The sequence below is a fragment of the Anoplopoma fimbria genome, chromosome 3 (genome assembly GCF_027596085.1).
Source record: "Anoplopoma fimbria isolate UVic2021 breed Golden Eagle Sablefish chromosome 3, Afim_UVic_2022, whole genome shotgun sequence".
Classification (NCBI taxonomy): Eukaryota; Metazoa; Chordata; class Actinopteri; order Perciformes; family Anoplopomatidae; genus Anoplopoma; species Anoplopoma fimbria.
Window position 1 is genome coordinate 23,762,495 of NC_072451.1, and position 27,319 is coordinate 23,789,813.

At 39.2% G+C, this 27,319-nt stretch overlaps 3 protein-coding genes across 3 annotated transcripts in view; 2 read left to right on the forward strand and 1 right to left on the reverse strand.

Moving 5' to 3' along the window:
* Positions 1-7,887, reverse strand: part of clstn2a (calsyntenin 2a) — a 125,209-nt gene extending 117,322 nt beyond the window's left edge. The window contains exon 1 of the mRNA XM_054625358.1: positions 7,815-7,887. Within this exon, the coding sequence (XP_054481333.1) occupies positions 7,815-7,887 (73 nt within the window). The remainder of the gene's footprint in view (positions 1-7,814) is intronic.
* Positions 7,888-11,058: 3,171 nt separating this feature from the next.
* Positions 11,059-26,244, forward strand: LOC129089345 (uncharacterized). The gene is made up of 13 exons (XM_054596758.1): positions 11,059-11,141; positions 12,453-12,597; positions 13,555-13,738; positions 15,102-15,187; positions 16,846-17,251; positions 18,993-19,147; positions 19,576-19,754; positions 20,404-20,505; positions 21,486-21,510; positions 23,974-24,123; positions 24,674-24,852; positions 25,732-25,833; positions 26,032-26,244. The coding sequence occupies exons 2-13, from the start codon at positions 12,486-12,488 to the stop codon at positions 26,083-26,085; spliced, it is 1,734 nt and encodes a 577-aa protein (XP_054452733.1). The 5' UTR covers positions 11,059-11,141; positions 12,453-12,485; the 3' UTR covers positions 26,086-26,244.
* rbp1.1 (retinol binding protein 1, cellular, tandem duplicate 1) lies at positions 19,070-22,135 on the forward strand. Its single transcript, XM_054625402.1, has 4 exons — positions 19,070-19,147; positions 19,576-19,754; positions 20,404-20,505; positions 21,486-22,135. The coding sequence occupies exons 1-4, from the start codon at positions 19,075-19,077 to the stop codon at positions 21,534-21,536; spliced, it is 405 nt and encodes a 134-aa protein (XP_054481377.1). The 5' UTR covers positions 19,070-19,074; the 3' UTR covers positions 21,537-22,135.
* Positions 26,245-27,319: the final 1,075 nt, after the last annotated feature.

The following is a 27,319-nucleotide window of genomic DNA, read 5'->3' on the forward strand; positions in this document are numbered from 1 at the left end:
TCAGATATCCGCCGAGAAAAAGTAAAAAACATATCTTGATCCCTAAGATATTCTGGTGGTCATTTACCTTAACACCATACACCCTCAACAGAAAGCAAAAGCCAAAAAAAAGAAAAAAAATAGAATGTACAAAAATATAAATATTCAGAAGAGAATCTATGACTACATATAATCATCCAACAAAGCACACAAGCATATACTGTTGGCATTAACAAGTCCTTTGAGCCATGTTAGGCAACCTGATAAGACATGACTGTCAGTGTAAAGAACACGCATCTTTTAATTAAAACATTTTCACTTAAACCTATTACAAAACACACACACAAACACTGCATACACTTAAAAAACCAAGCTTTCAGTCTTTCCTTGACTACTTGTAGGAGGAAATATCACCTAGGAGAATGATGTAATTGTCGTATATGAGAGTAAGTAAGCATCTCTACATTAGAATGCACAAATGTCCAGTCGAGCGCTCGCTGATAAAAAAGATGTTTCATTTTCCCTCTGCAATGACAAATATCAATCGATTAACAATAATGAGGTTGAAAAACCTGAGTAAGCACCATTATGAGAGTATGCAAAAACAATGCTGAAATTGCACAAAGATTAATAGAATTTTTTGCTGACAGGGAACAGAGTTGTAATAGCGAAAGCTGTGGACCATGGATAAAATAAACGGAAAATTTCATTACACCAGAGTAGGTAAAAATTTAAACTCATCTGTTGTGACATGGACTTGATGGGAAATGTTGCTATGCTGACCACAGTAGTTGTAGGTGGTAAAATACTGCACATTCTCTTTCGGGGCAGAGAGAGCGAGAGAGAGAGAGAGAGAGAGAGGGTTTATAAAACAGCGTGGTTGTGTATTAGTGCTCAGCAGTCGGGTTGAAAGGTCGAATGAGTTTGTAGGAAGAGCGCACAGAGGAGGAGGATCAAATGACTCTGAGGTCAACAACAGACTATACATCAAACTAAAAATTGAAAGAGCAAAGGCTGGTGAGTACATTACAAGTCGGAAATTGAGGCTTTGTTCTGACACATCCATATGGATCGGGGAAAAATGCAGTTGGTGACTCGCAATCACACTACTGGTTTCACGGTAATACCCTGTAAATGGCCTCATAAGCCCGTCGCCCACAGTTCATTATTCATTTGGACACACAGAATAATACTTTGAAATTATAAACAAACTGTGGATAACACAAAATGAGGTCATGAGTCCGTGGAGAACACTTCCTGTTTCAGTAACTTGTGACACAGAAAGTCAATATTTGTGCATCTGCTAAACTATATCAGGTTCTGATCTGCTTAGTACTAAGTAGATAAATAAGCATGATTTCGGCGGTCTTATAAAAGTATGTTAATATATATATGGGGACACTTGTTTAAGGACATGACAATGACGGTGTTCAAACTGTGTTTACTCTAACTTCTGCAACAGCCAAAAGGAAAATTCTAGAAAGCGCCTTTTTATGTCCCTGACTTTTTATGTCCCTGACTTTTTATGTCCCTGACTTTTTATGTCCCTGACTTTTTCTGCTAAAACCACATCATAACTTCCCTACCTGTTCTGTACACAATGAAAGATGAAGTGCAAGGACTAGGTGACCACAAAGTAGACAGAACACACCACAAAAAAGAAGAAAGAAGAAGAAAGCCTATTTTTGCCCTTTAATACACTTTTTTCCCAAAGGACCTGTAATTTTAAGGAAGAACGGAAGAATAAACCAGTCTCTAATTCCTACTGGGGAGTTTTAATGAAACAATAAACACCTCCTCACAAGAACATTTGAAAAGAAATACTGCAGATTTCACATAACTGTATGATGATTGTTTATTTCATAACTAAACAACTTTTGGCCCTTCAGTGTGGATTCATTAGTTCATTCATCAAGTATTTCTGGCACATTTTATTGCGCCTGACAATAATAATTAACAAATAAAAATGTATAATTTTGTTATTCAAAGAAAGAGACAAATTTTCAGGAGAAAATAAGATTAGGAGATTATGAAATAATTAAATACAATTTCTATCTAGGTTTCTTTTGACAAGAAGATATATATGGTTCAAACTAACCTGCTTTTCATTTTCCTATAACCCTTTATTACTTTTCATGCAACACAACATCTCATTATAAATGTAATTTAAGCCCAAGAGGCATGAAGTGTCTAATCAGCAGGTGTCTCTGGTAGGCAATGATAAGTTGCTAAGATGGATTTTGCAAAAACAATCCATTATACACACAAAGAGACACGATACATACAAATGTGATACACAACCACAGATGGGGGACATGGCAATGTCACCTCAAAACAGCAACATCGTCTAAATGATTTATAAAAGCAACAAGGGAGAAAACAAAAAGGACACATGAAGAGCAATGGCAGAGGTGAGAACATGCTCTCTGTAGTGAGGTGAGGCTCAAGACTGGCAAACGTACAAAAATGAAGGCAAATATGAAAATATGACATTGATCTGAGAGGAGAAACAGGGATATTTACTATTTCATATCTAATGTGCTGCTGCCAGGAGGTGAGGAGAATAGAGAGGTTGAATCAGTGACACAGACAGAGAAAGGTGGGATGTTAGAGAGCGAGTCCTAGAGGAGGAAACAGGAAGGTAGACAGAGAAACAGAGATAACTCTTCTGACTGATGACTCGTGAAAATTAAAACCTTTCTTCTTGAGGACATACTTTCATTTTCCCCTCCCTGCTGTGATTCCTTTCTTCCTGAGCAGCAATTGCACGTTCAGGTACACCAGGTGCAGGAGACTGTGTATGTATGTGGACGTGACTGACGGCATGAGCAAAACCTCAGACTCTCTTTCTTGTCTGTTTTTCACACACACACACACACACGCACGCACGAACACACACACACACACAGTTATGTTCAGGCTCCTCTCAAGATATTCCTTTGTTTTGATTTGTTTTTCAGTCACACACTGAGCTGCCTTGTAGGCAAAGTATTAGACAACTTAAAAAGAAATCCCTTTGATTGCTATAGGAGGGCATTAGAAGAAATAACAAAATATAAAGCCATTTCAAAGCATATGTGAGGCTTTGGAACGACTATACAAGAAACCCACACAGGACAACTTGAAAGGGAGACGGAGATGACTCAATCGATGTGTGAGTGTGTGTGTGTGTGTGTGCGCGCATCTGTGTGTTTCTTATATTGGCTGGAAATGAACACACACTACAATGTTAACACATTTTATTATGTGCACAAATACACAACAGGCTAATAAGTTTGTATTGAAATTATAATTAAAACGGTGTGCAGTGGTGCATGTCTTCATAACTTTAGGCTTTACAACGAGTCACAACAGACCACGGCCTATTGTTTAATAAAGGATTGCTAGGCCTGTGTACATAGCGACCATAGATAACATTTCAATGACACGGACGAAGCAGAGGCACAGCGAGTCAGTTCAGTCTGTACGTTGCTGCTGAACATTGCTCTCTATTCAGCCAAAACATGACTGAGGACAAGCCATTTTCAAAATTTGTAGTTTTGAATGCTTATCTGAAGACTAAAAAATACCTCACAAGAAAAAGATTCCACTAACACAAACAATACATGGAAGTTCAAGGGTGCTCAGCCTCCTCCTTTATTCGCTCTTGAGATCTGCTCTTGCTGCCAACGCTGAGGCTTTTTCTCAATGTTTTTAGCGTAATGTCAGCGAGAGCAAACAAGCTAAAGCAAAGTAAACATTTGACCTCATTTGATGTATTAAGAAATAGAGAAAAGAGAGATTTTTAAGACAAGATGAGAAAACTAATCAGATTATACCTCGGACAACCACAACTGTGTATTTAAGAATCAAGAAAACCCAATGGAGGTCAATGAGTTTTCATCAAAAAACCATTTGCCATAACTTGTTTCATGTTTCCTTGGGTCGCAAGCACAAAACCCAAGGCTAAGAATATTTTGTAAATGAAGCCTTTTGTCAGTAAAATAAATACCATTACCTGCAGCCTGTTCTTTAAACACGGCTTAACTAAATGGGGCTGTTCAGTCAGGAAGCGGCACAAACCTTAGGACTGAGTTAACACACTAGACAACACACTGAGCAACTGGTCAGTAACGACTGGAGTTCTGGCTGTAGATGACCTTGCAAATCCTGCAAGAAAGTCAATTGTTGTTTGTTCTTTAACCAAAACTAACATGAACGACAACTGGCAGCATTTGCGCACAAGCTGTGTCATCGGTCGCCGATATAATAACAAACATGTCTAAAACAATCTTTTTGTCAAAAGACTGGCAGCGACTGGATTCCCATTCAACAAAAGACCAGTCCAGCTTTGTCCAATAATGTTGTGTTACATCGAATACATATTCATCAAATTTCTAATATTTTCTTCTGAACTGTGGAAATTATATTCATCCAACATATGATTAGACACTCTTTCTGAGGATACATTGTGGGGAATGAGGGACTGAGTGAATCAATATCAGCGTGGTCGAAACCAGAAATTAAGTAATCAATATCGACAACAATGAAGTTCCACGATTCAATACAACACTTCAATACAACCATGAAAAACAGAAGTAAAACAATAATTACCATGTACTTCAACATACACTCCTTTGTTACCATTTGCAAATGTGAACTAGCTCTCCTGCTGCTGATTTCAACATGAATTTGTTGTTCACAATGAAGCATTGTCAGGGAAAACTAGAGTGGTGGGTAACCATGACATCTCATGTGTCTTGTCTTCTGAACGTTAAGCACCGTCTGTAGAAAATCTATATATATAAATGTATTGCAATTCAGCCTATAAAAAACTGAGAGATATGATGTTAAGTCCATACGGCCAGACCCTATATCTATCTCATTCTTTCTGTCCCATTCTCTGTTTCTAACTTCTCCTTTTTTGCTCTCCTCTACAGTTTTTTGTTTTTCTTTATTAAGAATTTTAAAAAGTGTTCACTCAGATAGTTTTAAAAGTGCAGGAGTGTCCGAGTGTGTGAATGTGTGTCGATGCATCAGTGAGAAAACAGGGCAGCGTGTGTGTGAGGGTGTCTTTCAGAAGTCAGCGCTGCATGCAATGTTTTTCCACCACATATTGAGCAGTGCTGACCAGAAAGCCCCACCGGGGCCATTGGACCAGCTGGTATGATACTGGCAACCCCACACACAACAACATCTCTCTAGCTCTCTCTCCCACTCTCTCTCTCTCTCTCTCTCTCTCTCTCACATAAACACAACACACTCATTCTCTCATCGCAACACATACATCATCCTATGGCAGCCCTTCCATTCCGCTCCTCTCCTCTCCTCCACCTTACGCCTCATCAGACATATTATAATTAGCTGTGCTGAGTAATTAACATCCAAATTAGGACATTAATTTGCATATTTGCCCTCATTTGCATATACTTCCAGCAGCACACAGACCTGACATTCCTCCACACACACTTAGAAATGCCACTACAAAGCACGGGGTTACTTAGTTTGAACACAATTGCCTGATATCAAAACTCAAGCACACATCTATTTTTACACATGTTTTTTCTCCTTTGTGAAGCATTAGAGAACAACAAACTTGGGATATTGAAGGAGAGAGAAGGTTATGCGGTGGAGAAAGGGTACAACGGGAGTAAAAGAAAGAGAAAATCTGGATGGGCTAGAAAAGGGGCGAAAATGTATGGGTGCGAGGAGGGCGTTGGTAGCAGAGGTATCCGGGATAGAGTGAGAATGTGACACTCTCCAGATGAGAAACGGCAAAGTAAGACAAACAACAAGGCTGCTTTCCCCATTCATACAACTCACTTTAGCCCATAAAACTTCGGAATTGATTCCAAGGCGGTGGAATGAGAAAGAGCAGCAGCTCTGGAAATCAGAACGAAGGTTGCTCGAGCTTGGGAAAAGTAGTGAGAAGGAGAATGACGAAACTCAGACAAACAAGCAGTGAGAGTCAAAGGAAGGGAGAGAGGGGAGTAACATCGAGGAAAATACAACGATAAAGCTGAGAAAAGAAAGAAAATAGAAAGGGAATGAATGACAGTAAAGACGTAAAGGGCGACAGGACGGGGAGAGAAATTTCCACATTGTTTCAGACATTGTTTCACTAGTCATTGCACAGAAGAGGAAAACCTGAGTTATGCCTCAATGTTCCACATCGCTTTCACGATTTATGTTCCGGCGAGGATAATGCAGCTAGACGGCTCTGTTGAAAAGACACCCATAAATCTGGTCTTGTTTTCGATTCCCTTTCACTCCCTTTCTTTTTTCTTTCAGTCTGTGTTATTTGGTATTCATGTGCTCTGGTCCATTTCCTAACTTCTTATGTAAAGGTGTTCAGCAGCGAGCCTTTGTCTCATGTATATACAGTGCTGTATTCTGCTGAGCTTGTAAATGCAAAATCTACACAAAACTCACACTGTGTCTCTCTTATAAAGCAAGCAAATGTGAGGCCAGCACACAGAGGACTTAATATATTCCTTATCCAACGTTAAAATGAAAGTGCTTTATTTAAGAAAACAAAAGGTTTGTCAAATTTTAGGAACTCAGAAAGGTTTCTTCAAAGCCATTCCATAAAATGTTTGGTAACATGATATTTGGCCTCCAGGACAAATGATGTACATGTGCATTGCATAGCCAATGACAACTCTATGTGTGTGTGATTATATATTAAAATTCACCTTTTAATAAATGAGTGTCTCTACAGCAAACAGGCTCTTCTCTAAACCTAAGCTAAACCTAGTTAGCCTTTCATCTGGCTCATGGCCATATGGAGGTCTTTTATAAACAAGGAAAATAATGATAATGTTTGGTTGAGCGCAGACAGCCAGTCAGCCCAGCGTTCTAACCCCCGAGAACCAATTAATACCACTGTAACCACCGCCGCCCTTCATAGACAACGGTGTGTGTGTGTGTGTGTGTGTGTGTGTGTGTGTGTGTGTGTGTGTGTGTGTGTGTGTGTGTGTGTGTGTGTGTGTGAGAGAGAGAGGCAGATGTGAGAATATCACAGGGTGAGAATGTAACTGAATATAACGCCCTGACCGTGCATGCCCTCCCAGGGTACTAATTGATTATCATAGTTAGAAATCATCTTCAGATCACTGGCCGACCAGCCAATCATGACAAGCAACATAACTGTTGCCATCCTCAATAAACGTTGTGTTTAGGCTGTTAATCATCTCCAAATCGAATGTTATGTAAAGAAGAGTTCCCCAGCATCCTTAAAGGGTGACATCAATGTGCTAATATGTGAATTCATATAGTATGTTAGGAATTATGTTGACCAGCAGAACTGAAGCGATTAGTCAGGATTTGTGAATGAGTATTTTTTTTATTATAAAACACCAACCATTCCCTTTAAGTTTCTCATTTGTGAGTACTCGTCTTATGTAACGTTCATTTAAAAATGGAATTTATTTAGGATAAAACAAGCTGTTATATTGGGTTTAAAACAAATGTAATGGGTGATTTCATTACTACACCATTGCCTACTACTGGGCAAATTATTAATCGATAATTAAAACACACACACACACACACACACACACACACACACACACACACACACACACACACCACCACCTCTTACAATATAGGCTGCAACTTCCCACCAAACTGAACCCCTGTCCCGTTAATTGTCCTGTCTGCCATTAGGTGAACTTTGAGTAACTAGTCAATAGTTGCAAAGATTAAAAAATTGCATTAAGTTAGTGAATATTCAGCAGAACTAACTAGAGACGTTGTCTGGTGCGTTCCTTGCCTAACGCTACTTGTGCAACTCAGACATATCAAAATCAAAATTTAATATTTTTCCATCTTTTTTTTCTTTCTCGTTTTCCTACCTTTTCCGCCGAGAGCGCAGGAGTGGCCCAAAATGAGCCAAAACAGCAAAAAAGGGACTCCGAGTATCTGCATGTTTGTCGATCAGTGGTGATGTCTCTCCTTCCTCTCTCCTCTTCCGAAAGCCTGGATCACCTCCCGAGGATGCTTTCAACTGGTCGGTCGGGCAAGGGATAGTGGAAAGGTAAAGAGACAGTCACTGGGCACTGTGGGAAGAGAGAGAGAAATACTGACGTTTAAACAGCGTCAATAAAACAAAGTTTCCGGTTTTTCAGTGTTCAAAATAAAACACAATCGACTGTTAATCTTGAATGGTGTCAAATAAGGGTATCCAAACAAGGCTATATTCATAAACAGTGAAAATTGAATTATTTTCTAAATGTATAATCACACTCTGATGATTATGGGTGCTCTAAAAAAAGGTTTCTCCCCAAGTATGACAAATTGTATACATTTATTTTGAAGAATAAAAGCATCCTCTCATGTGGCTTTGTTTGGCAAGCTTGACATAGCTGTTAATTAGACAGAAGGGGCAGGTAATAGAGAGGAGGGAGTAAAGGGAGGGGATCTGGCCGAGGTGAGTGTGGATGTTTGGTAGTTTGGTGATGTGAGGGGAAGGGATTGGTACTGCTCTTCAGTGATTGCATTCCTCTACAAGAATACAGCTACAGATATTCAACAAATTCATTAAACCCCACGCTGTGGCAAGGACACCAGAAGCTTAACAAAATCCGAGAAAATAAAGCAATGGGTGATTTTGTATGTGAGCTAGAGGATCACAATACCATGAGCACACAGGGGCACTCCTGTGATTCACGTTTTTCAATACATGATTCCAAATCAGTGTCTTTTAACCTCTCTGGCTTGTAACCCCTTCAAACATAGAATCAATGCTTACTACTGTCTGAAGAGATTCAATTACCCAGTAGTTCACAAGGAAAAAAAAAAGCAAAGATTAGTGGGGAGTATGGATATCTAGTCAGACTATCCCTTCATTATTTTCAAACTAAGTTTTGCTTGAAATTTACTCATTATCATAATAATAAAAGATATAAGATTACATATGATTCTAGATCAAGTGCCACACTGATGTCTGCTGGTGTCCACTTGCTGGTCATTTAGGTATTCCGATTAGTCAGCAACCAATTTGCATCCTTGACGCACATCCTCCATTAATGTCCTGTTTAAGTTAGGCTACATTTGTAATGTAAAAAAAAAAAGCACTTTAATTAAGACATAACATGAAATGGTCATTTTCTTCATTTTCTGACAGCGATATTCCTTTCTTAATCAACTGAAGCAGCTGCTACAGTGTGATGTTTTTCAAGCTGTATCCTCCTAACAAGAGTCTGAGCAGCGCGGCTATACTCCCCCTCGCAGATTTGAGTCTTTCAGTTTTCACCCTGTGGCAGAATCACTGGTTTTCTGTAACGGCCGTATGTTCTTCAATATTTCCCCATGCTTGTTTGTGTGTTGGGTGTGGGTGTTGGTTCTGGGGATTAGAGAGAGAGAGAGAGAGAGAGAGAGAGAGGGCAGACCTCAAGAGAGTTAAGAGGATAACAAAGACAGAACAGACACACATGCAGAGAAAACACATGCAGGGCCACATTAACATGCACACACAATCACTAACACACACATACTCCCAATTGGCTGTTTCCATTGGTAGTGCCAGCTAAGTTACAGCAGAGCAGTGGCGGTGGAGAGATGGTGTAATGTGCAGACTGTCCTTTGACCAAGCCATCAGCTCAGCTATCATTTAGGACAGGTGATACCTACTGTGGCATCACTGAAGTATTGCTTGTTCTGTTTTTGAAAAGAACACATCTTACTTAATGCTAAATTGTTATTGTTAATAATAAATAGATTGATGATCCTTACTGTTTCAAGAACTTTATTTTTGCCCCAAAAAAAATCCACATTAGAAAGCCAAGAAATTACAAATGTTAACTCTGAAATAGTTTAAGCCGTATATGTGAACATGAATTGTACAGTATATAATTAAAACCATCAGGTAACGCTATCAAGAACTAGTTGTCACACCAGTCTCACTTTTTGAACTCAAAATGAACATCCAAGATAGATGCAACAGTACTATGACCTTCCAAAACAATCAAATCATTAGACAATGTTCCTCCATCCGCAGAAAGGAAATCTGGGAGCTCTTCTCCTGTCTATCTGCACTAACTCTGGTGTGGCATCACAGATTATTGGGTAAGATTTACTCCTCTTTGGTGGTATGAAGGGAGTTGCAGATTTAACTGATACAGACTGAGCAGTCAATTCAATAACAATGTTTTAGCCCAGAACTATGATAGTATTTGTCTTCACATAGACAAAACGAGGCATGCTCTAAATTATTAAAGAATAAAGGACTGTAATAATGAACTATAAATGGAAAAGGCCTCTGCAACCCATAATTCATTGTTGGGTTTAACACTGACAATAACTGCACTTACTATATTATGAAATATGCATCAATGCCTGTATTCATTCGTCGGTTTACTGTATTTTCTAGTGGTATATACCAATTCAATTCAATTCAATTCAGTTTATTTTGTATAGCCCAGAATCACAATCTTACAAATGCGACATCCTCTGTCCTTCCCTCACATCCTCTGTCACTTCCCTCACATCCTCTGTCCTTCCCTCACATCGGCACAGGAAAAACTCCCCTAAAAACCCCTTTAACAGGGAGAAAAAAGGAAGAAACCTCTGGGAGAACGACAGAGGAGGGATCCTTCTCCCAGGATGGACAGAATGGTCTGTGAAATGCCATGTGCTTACTTGAACCATCACATTCTTTCAACGTTATCCTTGTCCCTCTGCGACAAAGCAGAGTTATTGGAAAAAAACAGTTGCCGTACATCCATTGTCAGACAGTGAATTAGTGTTCAACCAAGCTTCTCCTTTCCATCTGACAAGCATTTAACAACAATGGAATTAAAGGTTACTAGTAGCACCTAGATGTTTGATGTTGCACGGCTGTAAAGGTCAGCTTATATGATTACAGAAGGTTGCTTCTGAGAAGATGTTATCCTTATCCGCAGAGGCACAGGAACGTATTGAAATTCTGTATAACAGTGTAATACTGGTCGCAAATAAAGAGCTAATGAATTACAATAACGTGTGGCTGTTTACTGAGTCTAATCTAAAAGCATACACGGTGTATCTCAGGACCACGGAGAGCTCCGCCACAGAATAACCTTCCTCCACCAGGGGTCGCACTTCAGTCAGTTTTTCTATGCGGAACTATCGAGCAACGGCCTCTCAGAACGGCGGAGTGAGAAAAGTGTGACACACTTACCCAACAGTAATGTGAACAGAAGGTAAACCTATTCTTTGTCATTGCTACCTTTAACCTCTGTGTCTTTGGTTATATGACCGTTTCAATGTACTACTGTTCAGCGTAATTCATCCATTCATTCGACTGTGGGTTCGTCGCTTTGCACGTAGATTGGTCGGCTAGGCTAATTAATGTCAGCATCTGGGGCTCTTTGTCTGTTGCACATAGCATGCACCTGTCGAGACAAGATACATTGGTAAAAACACTTAGTAAAAATAAAATGCAACTAACACATTAAAGGGACACTATAGCATGAGACATCAAAGAAAAACAAGAAAGGGTGTTCTAATAATAGTCATGGAAATCCTGCACGCTTCAAATATATTTAGAGGAAACATACAATTTGGTGTTAACATGACAGGGCTTTATGATGTGAAAAGTAGATCTAGTTGTCACACAGGAAGACAACACTGTGAGAAATAGTGTACATGAAGTTAACAAATTCCACGATTAAGGTGAAGTACATTACATTACATTACATTACAGTCATTTAGCAGACGCTTTTATCCAAAGCGACTTACAGTCAGTAGTATATTACATATCATTCACCCATTCACACACTGATGACAGGCTACCATGCAAGGTGCCACCATCAGACTCTAACTAACATTCATGCAACATCCAGTCCACAAGCCTTCGGGAGCAACTTGGGGTTAAGTGTCTTGCCCAAGGACACATCGACTGCCGAAGCCGGGTATCGAACCACCGACCCTCTGATTGGAGAACTACCTTGCTCTCCACTACGCCACAGCCGCCCCCAAGTAATCAAATGATTGGTGGATACCTGCCAGAGAGGCTGGTGAACAACAAAAATTCCAACTTGTATGTCTGTTACACAGACATGTAGCCTGTTACACAGTCATGTACGCATAAAAACTAAATGCCACTGCGGTTGTTCCCCCTCCAGTTCCTGACTACGGCAAAATGCCATCACATTTGTTCTTGCCAGGTTTCTAACTGCTTTGAGTGTCCCAATGATACATGAGCAGAGAATGGCTATGCTATGGCACCTACACTAACGCTGTTCTCATACACTGTAAGGTGCTTTTGAGTTAAAAACGCCCACCTAATGATAGATAGGTCGATGGGGTCAATGCAACTAAGGCCAACCTCTGCCAAATGTTACAGCACTGCACAATGACTTCTAGATGTAGGAGCTCAAGTTGTTCTGCTCCTGTAGAATGTTCTTGAAGAGGACACACTCTTATGCCAGCGTTCTTCAGTCTACTCACCTATGCATCCCATCGACCAACACCCATAATGTTAATTACTCTTTCTTTTGCTTTCCCCCAAGGTTCTTTGGTAGTGGTGTGAGGGGTAAACCAAGATGGCCACCCGCCGTGTTCCTCTAGTCTTGCTAGCCTGCGGCTCCTTTAATCCCATCACCAACCAGCACATGAGGCTGTTTGAGCTGGCCAGAGACCACATGCACAGCACAGGTCAGATCACTATTCCATAATATACACCAGAATTGAATTATTGCATATTTTAAACAATTTGACTATTTGTTTGTAGACATATAGTGGATTACTTTAAAGAAAAAATTGATCTGTAAATGCTATTAATATTTAAAACCACTCTTATTCCTTACTAATAATAACTGTTTTCAGTAAGAATCACAAGACATGATTTATTCTTTTTAATTTATTTATTGACACCTTAACTATAAGCTTTATTAAGACATGCCACAGTGATGGATTATGTGTTGTTTTACCACAAACATAAATGCACTCATTTGAAAATGAAAATGAAAAGCTCAGTCACCCAAAGCTGTGTGTCTTTTCATGCACTGACACACCATGTAACAACCATGTCAGCACACAGGTCACCTTTATATAAACCCGGGTCCATTTACCTCCAAAGCTGCTCTGCATTACAGTTTCTGGCCCAGTCACATGGTCACAACGACATCATTATACTGGTCCTAAGTCAGCTCTATTCACTTTGCAGTGGGCAGGGACATAATTAATGCTCTTAAAGTTTTTGACCCCTCACCTATAAGACATCAGCTGACTTGTTTTATGGTAACCATCAGAAAATTACTGAAAGCTGCATACACGAGCTGTTTTTATTCTCCTGTTGCTGAGTATGTGTAGAACAGTTGCAAATACATCTGTTTAAACTAGTTTTTTAAATTAACTCAGTTTGCTTCTGTATTCCCTTTATAAAGTTAACACAGTAAAATGATATACTCCATGTCGTGATCAAGGTCCTTCATCTCCCTTTTCAAAAAGCTCAATTGTAGCATTTCCCTTCAAATGTGAGATCTGACGAAGCGCTAATAATATTAACATCAGTATCTCAGAGATTTACTTCATCTTCTGATTCATGTTCCATTTCTGTATCAGCAATCATGACCCAGAAACAACTGTATTAATCTTCTTCTCTCCCTTCAGGCCAGTACCAGGTGGTTGGTGGCATCGTGTCTCCAGTGAGTGACGGCTACGGAAAGGAAGGCCTGGTTCTGGCTAAGCACAGAATTGCTATGGCAAAGCTGGCGCTCCAGAGCTCCAACTGGGTCACAGTTGATGAATGGGAGAGCGAGCAGCCTGACTGGACGGAGACTGCAGTCACCATGAGGTATAAAACAAGCTGGGAGAAACATTAGAGTAAAATTGCTTCTTTAGAAAAAAACAGTTTCCATGCAAGAACATGCTAGAAACATGCTCGAGACCATAGGATCATTTCAGCTTTTGGGCTGACACTGTGAATACATTTTGTGTGCAGCTAGTCAAAGTATCGGGACCTTTATACCAATGGGTTTCCTGTTCCTTCATTTGTTTTCTGCTGACAGAACCAAGCACATCTTGTCCCAGTTCATATCCAACTCAGTAACTGCTGTTTGTTTCCATTAGCTTTTAGTTTTACTCTCTATTGTTACATTCTTTTTCATTCTTGATGGGGTATAAGACAAATGTCTTTTCTTTACTGACATGTCCTAGTTTTACCACAGCACCAGCAGAGCTCACAGGAAGGGGCTCTCCTTTGCTGCTCCTCTGCCTGTACTACTTAATGCCAACTTCAACTGCTTATGCAACAGTGTGTTGCCAGGTTTAGTATCTTTGGGGCTGCCAGACTAGACTGGACCCATGTCAGGACTGGGTTTTTGATGAGGTGAAATCAGGGGCACCTGCTGTTAAATTCACTGGCAGGGTGGGAATGGTGTAGTTGCAAAAGGCTGTCAGGGACATGAATATGAGTGAAGAGAGGCAGGCATAGGTGGTGTGAATAAGGCATGTCCATGAGTTATTGGCCCACTCCATTTTACAGTTTATTGTGCAGGAATATGAAATGTATTTGCAGCCGGGCTTTGTCAAGATTTGGCCCAAGGGAATGAATGGTGTAATGGGAAAAGTGTACTTCACACTGAATCATTGCACATACACACTTTATTTCATGTGTATATAGACTATTAAGGCTTATTTACAAAGAAGTTCTCTTACACTTTGATCATTGAACTTCTTCTATTTTATTCCCTCTCTCTCTTCTTCCCCGCTTTGCATTTCACACAAATCCCCTCATGAGTTTTTTTGCGCAACACGGGGGCTTATCAAGGCATGAAGTGGCCTGTTGTTATCCAGAGGCTGTGAGCAGTTCACGTCACAAGTCCTCTCCAACACTCACACGCACACATTCAAATGTACTGAAACCCTTTTTAAGAAGCTTTACTTAGTTAGCTTAGTGTCTGAGACACATCGATATTTCCCTTTTCCTGATCCGGTTCAGTTTGATGAGGCTTTATTGGCAAGATGTTTAGATTGAAAAAAATGTTGGCTATGCTTATGCATAAACAGAGCAAATAATGAATGAATACACACCTAGCTACTGGTAAGGGAGAATTACTCAAAATCAGAATTAGGAAAAGTCTGTGTATTACCATTTCTTAAATTAAAGAAGTATATTCTAAGTCTCTCTCTCTCTCATTTCTTCGGTTGTTGGGCAGGTATCATTATGGGCGTATTCTGAAGGAGTATGAGCAGAGTACAGGAACGCACCACGCCTCCAGTGGAAACACCGCTCCCCTCTCAAGTAAGAATGTCTTACTGTTTGGAACTTGGGATCATTCAGGAACCCTTTGATTGTATTTCGGCGTGTCATTTCTCTCATTTTGAGATGGCAATGTCAGTTGGTCGGCCCACTATTTTTGGTCCAAATATAATTAGAAAATGATTGATTATCTCAACAACTTTTGAATAAACTGACATAACGTTTTGTTAAGACGTTTGTCGTCCCTAGAGGATGAATCATTCCTTTGGTGATCCCCCCTGACTTTTTCCTTTAGCGCCACCAGCAGGTTAAAGTTTGTCTCGTACCTTGATTCATAATGAAAGATTTAATCAAACAAATTAAACAGGCTCAGCCTCAGTATGTGTTAAGTGTTAAATAGCAAATATTAGCATGCTTACTTGCTATGACAACACATATCACGATACCAGGTGACCGAGCAACTTTAATTTATTAAGGTTCAGGCAAGGTTACGTAATGCATGCATGTAACCCTGGTATTGTGGGCATTTTAGCATGCTAACTGTAGCATGCAAGTACAGCCTTACAGATCCACCAATGTGGCTGTTTGCTCTCTACCAATATCCAAAACACAAAGTGCTTCATGGATTTTCAGCATATCACTTTATCATGCCTTTAACAAGCCCTCTAACAAGCCCTCTAACAATGTTAGGGTTAAGGATTTGCATTAATCGTACATAATGTGCCTGTGCTTAACACGTGCAAAGTGGTAGTGCAAAGCCTTATTGTGCTCCGTGGTACCGAGTAACAGTGGTTAAAGAGTATTAGGGATAGGTTTAATACCGTGAAGACTTTCAAATCCTTTACAAGGATATTTGTTAGGTCTTTACTGCTTTTTCAAACAATAGTGCATCTAGGATTAGCTGTGAGAGCTGTAAGAAATTAAATGGAAAAAAATGTAGTGAATGAAAACGTTTTGTTTTTTACAAAAAAAACTAGTTAGTTTGCTGTTTTGGTTGCCTTTTTTAAAATTCTATGTTGAGTCTTTTAATGGCAAAAGTTAAACACCTAGTAAAAGGTGTTGATATGTTTTTTCTTAATTATCTAGCACCATGAGTATCAAAGTTGTGTACTGTTTAGAACTGGTAAGTCAGTTTTAGTACCGTTCTGATTTTTCATTTGCCTAGTCCAGACTTAAAATGTTTCATTGATATTCACACCAGTAATGCCTCAAGTTGTTGGATTTTACTCCTCAACAATATGAGCACTCTTCAAGGAGACAGTTTATTATGAGATTGCCATTTTTTGTAGCCTGATAGTGAACTAGCCAGTTGGCAAACACCCAGTGGATTGGACCGATGAGTGAATACCTTTTGACGATATAAATAAAGGCTTCAAGGCTCTGAGTTGATTCAAGCCTGTTGTTATTGTCATAAGCCAATCTTTACATCAAAAAGGATCATGAAGTAGAATTATTAATCATGGGCCTTTTATATTCTCAAAAGAAATCATATCGAGCTGTAGCTTTGGCCCCTCGCCGCATACAAGCTCTTCTCTCAGCTTCATAAGATAAGATAAGATAAGATAATCCTTTATTAGTCCCGCAGCGGGGAAATTTGCATGTCATGCCATGTTTTAATTTTTTATCCTTTTTATGGTAATATGGTTAGTCAAGAAGTAACAGTCGTCCTTCTCACTATCTTAATCCTCCTCTCCCCTCAGGTCCCTGTCCCCAGTTAAAGCTCCTGTGTGGAGCTGATTTCCTTGAAACCTTTAAGATTCCTGGCCTGTGGCAAGACGACCACGTGGAGGAGGTGGCCGGACGTTTCGGCCTCGTCTGCGTCAGTCGAGGGGGGCTTGAGCCCGAGCGAGCCGTGCATGCATCGGACGTGCTCTCGCGCCACCGTCAAAACATTTTCCTCGTGAGGGAATGGGTGAGGAATGAGACGAGCGCCACAGAGGTCCGCCGGGCTCTGAGACGGGATCTGAGTGTGAAATACCTGATTCCAGACTCTTTGATAGAATATATTCACCAGCACAACCTCTACACAGACGACAGCGAGAGGATAAATAAGGGCACGGTGCTGAGGCCGCTCGCCAAACAGGCAGTGAAGAGTCTGGATGACTGATAGATGATCCGCTGCAGCATAGAGCTGAACATTCACTCACAGATCAGTGCTTCTCTTCAGAGACTGGAGGCTGTTAACTTCCACTGACCTGCAGTGTGATAGAGGTTTGCACAAGCTGCAAACATGCACACATTCAACTAAATGTGCTACGGAGTCTTTTAAATCATACTCATGGAGTGTTGCAAATACTGAGCCTCATCTTTGTGCCACATTGTCAATGACTATTTGTTTGAGTTTTCATCTTTTGTAGTTTTACACATTTCACATCATTGAAGAGTTGGAAAAATGGAAATGAAATCCTGTATATTTGAAATATATTTGTCTGAGTGGTCTTTTCTTCTTGTAGCTGTGGAAATGTTTATTTTAGAATTAATGAGCTCACGTGTTCAAGTCATCCCAATCGATATCCCAACTGCAGAGGCACAGAAAAGAAATAACACAATAATCCTTGACACAGTCCACCAACCTTTATTGAAACTGAAACATTTATTGTCTGACATTAAGATATTTAAGAATATAAGAACTAAAGACCTTTAATACTAAATCCAATGAGCAAATAATTGATATTATTTTCAGAAAACCGTCAAAGAAAAAGCAGCCAAAAAATAAATTACTTCATAAAAGATGATAGTTGTGGACCATAGTTCAAGGTGCAAACATCCATTAATATGTCCAGGAGCTCTCATGTTTTTAAAAAAACTGACAAAATGGTATAAAATGCTTTATTAAGGTGTGAGATGCTGGTCGAGGAATACGGAAACCTTTATGTTTTCATTTTGTGTTTGCCTTTATATATCTAACAATCTAAGAATCAGCCTTAACAATATCACCATGGGTGTTTGTGTGAGTAGATTTTATATATTAGTTTGTGTTCATCCTAATCACTAGGCTACCAGAACGCCACACATGCACGTTTTTAATTGTAGAAATCTAAACTGGATCCTCTCTTATGGAAATCATTGTTGGTGTCACTACTCTGCAGCATCCTCCCAACAGCATTTCATTGTTGATCCATTCAGTTTCCCCATTATCATCCACACACACACTGTCTGTGAGCCTGTATTTTTTTCCACCAAAGGATTTAAAGTAATCCTGACAGTTGCTCAGCTACAGGAGGTGTTTTCTCACTGAGGCCAATGGCTGAAAGCGCCACTGTGACTGATACTGACTGGCATCCTTTGAAAGATGTTGTGTTTGTGTGTGTCTTTCTCTGTGTTCCAGTCAGTAAAGGATTTAGACAGTGGGTTTGCTGCGGCTTGCCCAAAAGAGAGATTATCAAATTAATTGAGTTATATAGGCAAAACAAAAGATATGACAGTCCTGTTGTGCTACATTTAATTGTTCCAGCCTAATCATTTTAAGCTCAGCTGATTCTGCTTTTGTACCTTGCATATTATCCACACTTTGTGGTCCACTCTAGGCTGATTGTTGATGGCCTTGCATCATGATTAAAATGACCTCATCTTATACAACAGAAGCAGGCCAAATCTGCCACACGTGGAACTCCATATAAATGCGCCTGTGTCAATTAATAAAGGAAGTGTATTCATACTAATCCCATATAGGCGGAGTAAGCACTTTCCAACATAAGGCTATTTCACATTATGTATGCATGCCAGCCTACAATATGTAGAAAAGCATGGGGAGGCTTGAGGGGTTACGTGGAGTCGACGGAGGGAGGGAAGTGGGAGGTAATCGGATTAAAGTGAATTTGGTTCAAATTGGGGCTTCTGACAGCAGGTTCTGCACTCTGGCAAAAGTAGCCGTCAACAGCAGACCTCATCATCACCCACTGGGAGTGAGGAAAACAGCAACAGCAAACATGCCAGCTGATCTGAATGGATATTGGAAAATGATTTCCAGTGATAACTTCGAGGAGTACCTGAAGGCTCTTGGTGAGTTTGTAGCAGGCGATAGTGGAGGACAGGCCTTGGGAAGGTAAAGGCTTGGGAGAAAAAAAAATAAGAGCTCTCAATAGCAACAAAAGTTGAAATTATAAACCTTTAAATAATCCTCTACTATTCATAAAAAAAAGAATATTTTAACTGTTGTGGAGTGAGATTGCAGCTATCCAGAATGTTGTTTCATGTCTCACATTGTATCATTACAATAATAAAGAAAACAAAATTCGTTGTGCTACTTGTCAGGATAACCAGCTATTTTATGTCAACTGAAATGTTCCACGTTACATAAAAAAATATATTGATGGAAAAATGTCATACAAACGCTGCTACATCTAACCATTCGTAAATCTATACATACATGCATATGTCTGAAACCTTATTCGTATTAACTTTCAACTTTCCGCTGGGACCTGTTGCAGATGTCAATGTTGCCATCAGGAAAATTGCCACCTTGTTGAAGCCTGACAAGGACATCCTCCACGAAGGGGACCACATAGTCATCAAGACCCTGAGCACCTTCAAAAACTACAACATGGACTTCCATGTGGGCAAAGAGTTTGAGGAGGATCTGTCCGGAGTGGATGACAGGAAATGCACTGTAAGTATTTGGAGCCAGTGTGTCAAGGGGCATTTGAATGAATGTACACATGATGCGCTACTGTTTCAAACTTTTGAGAAACCTGTTAAACCTTATATATACCTTAAATATACCGTATATCTAACTTTTCTCCATGGCAGCCCTCCAGATTATTATGAGCATATGGTGTGGTGAGATTTTACACAAAATTAACCACCTACTTACAAAACTTTCCTCTAACTTTTCACACTCACGTCAATTTATTTATGTAATGAAGAGCAGTGTCAGACACTGCAGGAAAAGAAGTGGGAGAGGCAGAGAAATATGTCAAGACTTGCATTGTTTTAATCAGATTGTGTCCCTGAATAATGAATAAAAGATTATCTGTGGTCCCCCTTGAGAAGGCTTTTTTTGTATGTTGATAGCCTGATTATAGATTAGCTATAAGCGGGAGGCTGGCTGAGAGAAAAGGGTCACGTGCGTTTGTATTTGCCGATTTCTGTGAGAATCATTATTTTTAATAGGGTTGGGGGAAGACTGATCCTCTCACTCAGTATATATGTTTAAATCAATATGTTTATGCATCCGCATTGTTAAATTTTCATAAATCCTGCACTGGGGCATCATGTATTATAATCCCATTTTCTCCCTGACCTGTGGCCTCATGCAGACCAACATCAACTGGGATGGAGACAAGCTGGTGTGCGTGCAGAAGGGAGAGATTGAAGGCAGAGGCTGGACCCACTGGGTGGACGGAGATGAGCTTCATCTGGTAAGAAAACATCAGGTCCTGCCATGAATATTAATACATACAATTTGGACATTTTAATCCAAATCCAAATTGCCTCTCAGCACTGTATGTGTGCTGTATTTTTATGTGTGACTCATGAATTGGTCCACTAGCTCTGGCAGCAGTAACATTATACTGTGTGAGGTGCATGTGGATGTATGTCTTTCACAGCCAAGTAAATCATATCATTTCTGCAAAAGAAACTTCCTCTAAGGGAATAAATATATTTTATATATCGTATATTTTGGTTCGCAAGTGTCTGGTACTTAATTTACTTGTCTTTTTCGCCATGAACTGAGACCCACTGTGATCCAGCATATAGCAATAACAGCCACTGCCGTGTTGTTATCTTGACTTTTCCAATCTAATTTCTGTTAGAAGAACTTCAATAACTTTTTGTTCAAACATCTCCTCTGTGAAGTTCATAGCGTGGCCCACTGTGGCCTGTAATGAAACATTAGCATCTGAAAAGACTTTAAAGTAATGACTAGCACATTACCATTTCCATTAGCTCAGCATTATCAGATTTCCCTCTGTGTGATTACTGCTATCAAAGCTAAGAAAAACTAATCTGCCAAATTATTTGGTTCAAATGATGCCAACAGATGTTTTCAATAAGCAGCTATGAAATGAGTTATTAGTTGGAAGTTTCCCCGAGATGAAAGAGAGTTTGAATGTGGAGCAACAGTGGCCTCTGGTGGCAGAAAATACTTTGCAAGGTGGATGTAGGAAGATATTCCAGAAAACGGTTCCTGTTCTCTAGAGTGCCCTAAATTATTCAAAATATTGCAAATTCAATTTCTCCATGCAGTTAGACAAAGTTTATTTGAAATTGTAGGCTATGGTTTCATGGAGACAGTAGGGATAAGCATCTGTCATCCTTCTGGTCATTCCCATGAGTCAAAATGTAACTCTGAGTCAGTTTAAATCTAAAACTTTAAGTTGTCTTTTGTTCTCTGCAGGAGCTGAGAGCTGCAGGAGTTGTCTGCAAGCAGGTTTTCAAGAAGACCTAAGCTGGCTGACATCGGCTTACAGAGAGACACCAGACACATCCAATGCCTCTGACATACCTTCCAACCTCGCTTTGGTCCATTCATACATATCTCCATATGTCTGTCTACCCAATGTGGTTATTGTTACGGATATTATTTTCTATAAAAACGCTCCTCCATTTAGAATGCTACCTTGGTCAGCTAAAGCCAGTTCAAATAGGCAGGGCAGTGTGTATATCATGTAGCATCAACAAATGCAATACAGTATATCTGTCTCAGGGTGGGAGCTCATTTGATTAACAAGTTTAGATGTGTTGGACGCATGTATACCGCTACTGTAGGTGTAGCAGATCTGATGGGTGAACCACATTGATAACACAACGCGCTGAAGTGATCAGTGGGAATGTAAGGGGTGGCAGTGGAGACAAGAGAGTAGTGTGTTTATCCCATTTTAGTTCTCTGAATAAGAATGCTGTGGATGGAAAAAGATGAAAACTACTACTGATGCTTAGTCTCCAGAATGGATATCAGATATGATATGTGTATTCATCCCTCCCAGCTCCATGGGGAATGTGTCATTGATAGTAAAATCAATCAATAAAGTTAATAGTGCTCAACTTTCATTTTTGTCTTTTTCTGAGCGGTTGAACTTGCAATTTCATTTTTTAATCGGACTTGTTGGAAAAGGAAATTATTTATTGTGAAGTTCAGTCACACAACAGACGATGCATTAAAATGGTTGGTTGCTGGTTTCTGAAGTTTAACAGGCCAACAGATCAGCTGTTTGAAGCTCATTTTATGTGTCTGAAAACGTCTTTTCAGACATGCATGAAAAATCCAAGAGGCTCCTACTTGAGAATTTCAGTGAGTGAAGTGAAGCCTGCGGAGCTCCAGCCAGACATCTCGAGCCACCCTGGGCTCTGAATCAGCTAATCTGTCAGCTCACTTTATACATTGTAATTAAGCTTACCAATTGGGCAGTCTGATTAAACTGTCCAACTTACTTGCTCATTCTTTGCCAGTGCTGCTGCTCGCCCTGCTGTTCAGCCTCCTGCCGGCGCCTACCTGCGGGCTCTGTTTATGTATGGTTCCCCAGGGGGGTGTTATTGATCTCTCCCTGCTCTTGCTCTGGCTGGTTCAGAAAAATTATGGTCTCAGGGGGGGTTGATACAGAGTCTGGCACCAGGGCAAAATCAGCATTTGCATGTGTGGTCTGCAACTCAACTCTTATTTGGGTCAGCAATCGACAGGCAAACAGCTCAATAGAGGAGAGGATTTTTCAACCATTGCTTAATTTTGAAGTCCCCCTTTGCTAAAAAAAAATGTTTTCTTAATGTTTCTTCACTTGGCTGTTTGACCTTCACTGTGCAGAATGATATATGATCAAAATTGACACATGGAAGACTGTTTTCACATTTATCTGCTGAAGGAGGAACATTCTTCTGTGCTTACCTTAAATCTAAGTTTAAAATGTGCATGTAAGAGGATGATTTTGTGACATCACAACAAACTTGCAAAGCAAACAATTCTTTACTTATTGCTGTACACAGAGAAAGGACGGTGAAGTAGGAGACATCTTGAGTCCAGGAGTAAAAGTCTGCAAATTTTAGTCCTGGTGGATTTGGCAACACCTGTTGGTAATGTTAAACATTTTTATAATGCAAGTCCCTGAGTTCCTTCAGATATGACCCGTTTATCAATCACTGGGAGCACAAGATGCCCTTTGAGCAGTTACATGCATAGTTTCCTGTCAATCTCTTGTGCATATGAACTTCATTGGAATCCAGTTTGGGAATGGCGGACTCCGCCACTGACAATGCAAAGTGCCAAAAAGAAAGATATCTAATAAATTAAACCCATTTAATAGCTTAAGCAGTCTAAATGCAATCCTAAAAGAGTATTTAGTGGGTTTGATATGATTCAACCAAAAAGCGTTTGCGACTTCATTCTTGATTTTTTTTTTAGAAAGGGACAAGGAGAAGATAATTTCAAACTAGCTAATTGGACTTTTTTGAGGAAAGCCACAACAGAAATGATCATTCACAGCAGACTTTATTTATGTATAAATTATTTCCAAAATTATTCACAAATGCTGAGGTTTTTAAACTCCAAAACAAGTTGAACTTTATTAACCTTCATGTTGAAAGTTTGTGTATTCTGAACAAATAAAGAGCACACACTGTTGGCAGATGTTGCTTCTCCTGTCTGTACATTGTACACTGATCATCATTACAGCATCTGCATGTGTATGTGTATGTGTATGTGTATGTGCATGTGCGTGTGCGTGTGCGTGTGTGTATGAGCGTCTGCGTGTGTGTGTGTGCGTGTGTACCTAAAGAAAAAAAGGTGAGTTTTCCCCCTCCCCCTTCAAAAACAATTGCCCCTGCCAATCCCCTTCAAGCTATAAACTCACTTATCAATAGTTCTCTGGCCTCATGCCCCCTGACTTATATATAAGCAGGAGGACACTATGCACCTTTCCCCTCCACACACTGTCTAAAGTCTATACACACAACAGTATCACCGGCTGTCACCATGCCTGCAGACTTCAGTGGGAAATGGATACTGGAAACCAATGACAAATTTGAGGAATATTTGAAAGTGTTGAGTAAGAAACTTTTCATTTTAGTGGGTTTCATTTTGCTCAAGATGCTATGTGTTAAGATGTTGTTTCAAGGTGATGTTACAGGTTGGAAAAGCTGCACAAGTAACAAACGCACAATTTCAATCTTTTTGTTAAGTGTGTTCCTGTCTTTGTGTTATTGTTCAATCCAATCGTTAGCTAATGCAATCATGTTTTTCTCAGGCAATTTTACAACACAGATTATTGAGTATACAATAAATATGATGCCAAATACCAAAATGATACAGATTTTAAAAATGAATATCATTATGTAACATTATTCATAGACATGAGGTCATTATTTCTGTATTATGGACAGAAATCAAGATCAAATTTTCAAGAAAGAGTTAAGTATACTCTAAAACACAGAATTGAGTGAAATATCCACATTACTCTATCTATTCCTGTAAAAGTATTATATATATATATATATATATATATATATATATATATATATATATATATATATATATATATTATATATATATGTTTTGAAACAAGATGGTATAATCATGTCTCTCTCTTCTGGCCCTAGATATTGACTTTGCTACAAGGAAAATTGCTATCTCCCTATCTCAGACCAAGGTGGTAGCCCAAGATGGAGACAAGTTTCAGTTCAAAACGCTGAGCACCTTAAGGAATTATGAGCTCGCCTTCACTGTAGGGGTTGAGTTTGATGAGTGCACCAAGGGACTAGACAACAGAAACATCAAGGTGGGTTGATCTCGCTTATATGGAGTCCTTGAAGTGAACAAAGTCAGAGATAGTTTATCCAATGAGTCGATATTTCCAATTTTCCTTGTTGCTTATGTGATAATTAGTATTTGTTATCTAAGTGTGTGCAGGGTGAAGATTGGTCTCTGTATGTAACAACAATGCTGAAAACAGCCAACTATAGTGTGCTGATGAGAATAAAAAATGACCAGTGACTAGCAGTGCACTGTTACATTGAATACAAATGCAGAGAAAACAGTTGAAAAAGACGTCAAAGGAAAAAGGAGACTTAAATATATTCATATCTACATCCTAAGCCTCTCATAATATCCCTGACATCTAATGACTTTGTTGCACAAAATGACTTGGCAATGGTGCATCTGATTCCTGCAGGCATGTTATCCATACCCTTTTCATTGTCACGCCATAGGATTTTCCTATGGTAAAATTGTTTTGTTTTTAATTGAATTCATGAAATAACTGGAGGTTAAGGAGAAAAAAACAAAGCTATGTATATGCATAGGCATGTCAAAATATTAAACCGTTTTCTTGATGGTTGCTCAGTTATAATTTTGAGACATCAGACATCTTACCAGTGACAATTGCTCCACAGAGGCACACTGACATTTGCTACATTTTATGCCAAAAGAAGAGCAACTATAATTAGTCTACACTAGAAGCTGGTATTAATCAATGCTAATAGCACATCAAGATGAAAGCAATCCTAATTTAGAAAAGTGAGCCTGGTAAAAGCAGTCATGTAAGAGGTGGAAGCAGGGAATAACCTTACATGGTTTCAGTATAAGATACTTTAAATGTGCATTAAATTACGACTTAAGTTCGTTGTTTAATGAATGTACTATATGTTGTTTCTTGTAGTGTCTGGTGACCTGGGAGGGGGACAAGCTGGTTTGCACTCAGAAAGGAGAAAAGGCCAACCGTGGCTGGAAACACTGGATTGAAGGAGACAAACTCTACCTGGTGGGTTGACACTCTCTGTCATGATAGTTGGAGTTTTATTGAAATATTTGAACATGGGCTGATTGATAAAAGAGGAATGTGTTGGATTTGTGGAAAGTATTGCACAACAGAATGTGATTGTTAGGTATGATGAGGACAGTTTTAATGCTGTTATTGCTTTCATTTTTTTTTATAATTGTCCCCTCTTTCCTCCCACAGGAGCTGACGTGTGAAGATATAGTTTGTGTTCAGGTGTTCAAGAGAAAAGAATAAAAGACAAATACATGTTTTATTTTAATTTACTTGGTTTACAAGGTCTTTGTTTGCTCCACAATAACATGTTTTCAAACACGTATGAACAAAATGAATGAAGGTGCTTTTCAGACATACGTATATAGTTGTGTATGAATAAAAACAAACCTGTTACTATAATTATTCCACCTCAAATTTGTGTGTTTACAATGGGTCTAACATCAAAAGAGTTATAATTTCACATTGTTTTATCAGTTATACATTACGGTACATTAAACACATCTTACAGTCATTACAGAGGGGTATAGTATAAACTAATGCTTAAATTGCCATCTGCTGGGAAAACATGGTAGTATCTTGGGGGTGAGATGAGATTTTATTGTTAATATTATTATTACATTATATCTAACAATAACACAAAAGGATCTAAGCCTCTGAAATTACAACTTTGAACTCTATTAATATTACATGAGAATTAAAGTGGGTGACATTCTGTGTCTGGAAAAAAAACATATATATATATATATAACCAAACTAGATAATTGAAAGCAACACATTTAATAATTGTGTTTATTCTAAAGTTTATTTTCTAAAGTGTTCAATTAATGTCATGGTTTGTAATGAAACTAGTTGGTGGATGGTTAACTATATTTTTAGAATAATTTCTACCCCTTTTTACTAGCTAGCATCATATTGACTGTACACTTGAGGGTGTACATAGATGTTTTTAAAAGGAATAAATGATCTGATGATTTCCGCATCTCATTCTTTCAAGAAAGCCTTCTCACCACAGTCGCATTTTAATCATGATTTCCAACACAATGTATTTTAATGCAAAAAAAGATTATTTTTTTCCCCTATCATAACAAAATATGTTGGAATATGTAGCTATAACGAGAAATAAAACGAAAAAAGGAAGTAAAAAAGAGAAATAAACATCTTGCACAACTTCAAGACGATGTCATGGATCTCAGTATTGTCATTTATTGATCTCAATCAATTCAGTGATGACGAATTTGATGTGCTGCAATGGGCCTCCCACCAAGGCTCTATAAAGTCAATCCCAGAATGCAAAGCAGAGCAAATTAGTAATCTGAAAACATCTTAGTATAATGCCATCGCAACTCGTATATATATAATATAATATCCACTTATAGAGACAACCAGGTGTGTTTACAGTCACCGGTGACACGCATGGACTTTTTGCAGACCTTCATGTCACGTCACCACTTCCAGAGCCCAACTCTCGCGAGAA

Coding starts and splice junctions, on each gene's coding strand:
- rbp1.1 (XM_054625402.1), top strand. CDS start 19,075: ATGCCAGCTGATCTGAATGGATATTGGAAAATGATTTCCAGTGATAAC. Junction 19,148..19,575: donor GGAGTACCTGAAGGCTCTTG/GTGAGTTTGTAG, acceptor GACCTGTTGCAG/ATGTCAATGTTGCCATCAGG. Junction 19,755..20,403: donor TGGATGACAGGAAATGCACT/GTAAGTATTTGG, acceptor GGCCTCATGCAG/ACCAACATCAACTGGGATGG.
- LOC129089345 (XM_054596758.1), top strand. CDS start 12,486: ATGGCCACCCGCCGTGTTCCTCTAGTCTTGCTAGCCTGCGGCTCCTTT. Junction 13,739..15,101: donor GAGACTGCAGTCACCATGAG/GTATAAAACAAG, acceptor GTTGTTGGGCAG/GTATCATTATGGGCGTATTC. Junction 17,252..18,992: donor GTGAAGAGTCTGGATGACTG/ATAGATGATCCG, acceptor TTCTGACAGCAG/GTTCTGCACTCTGGCAAAAG.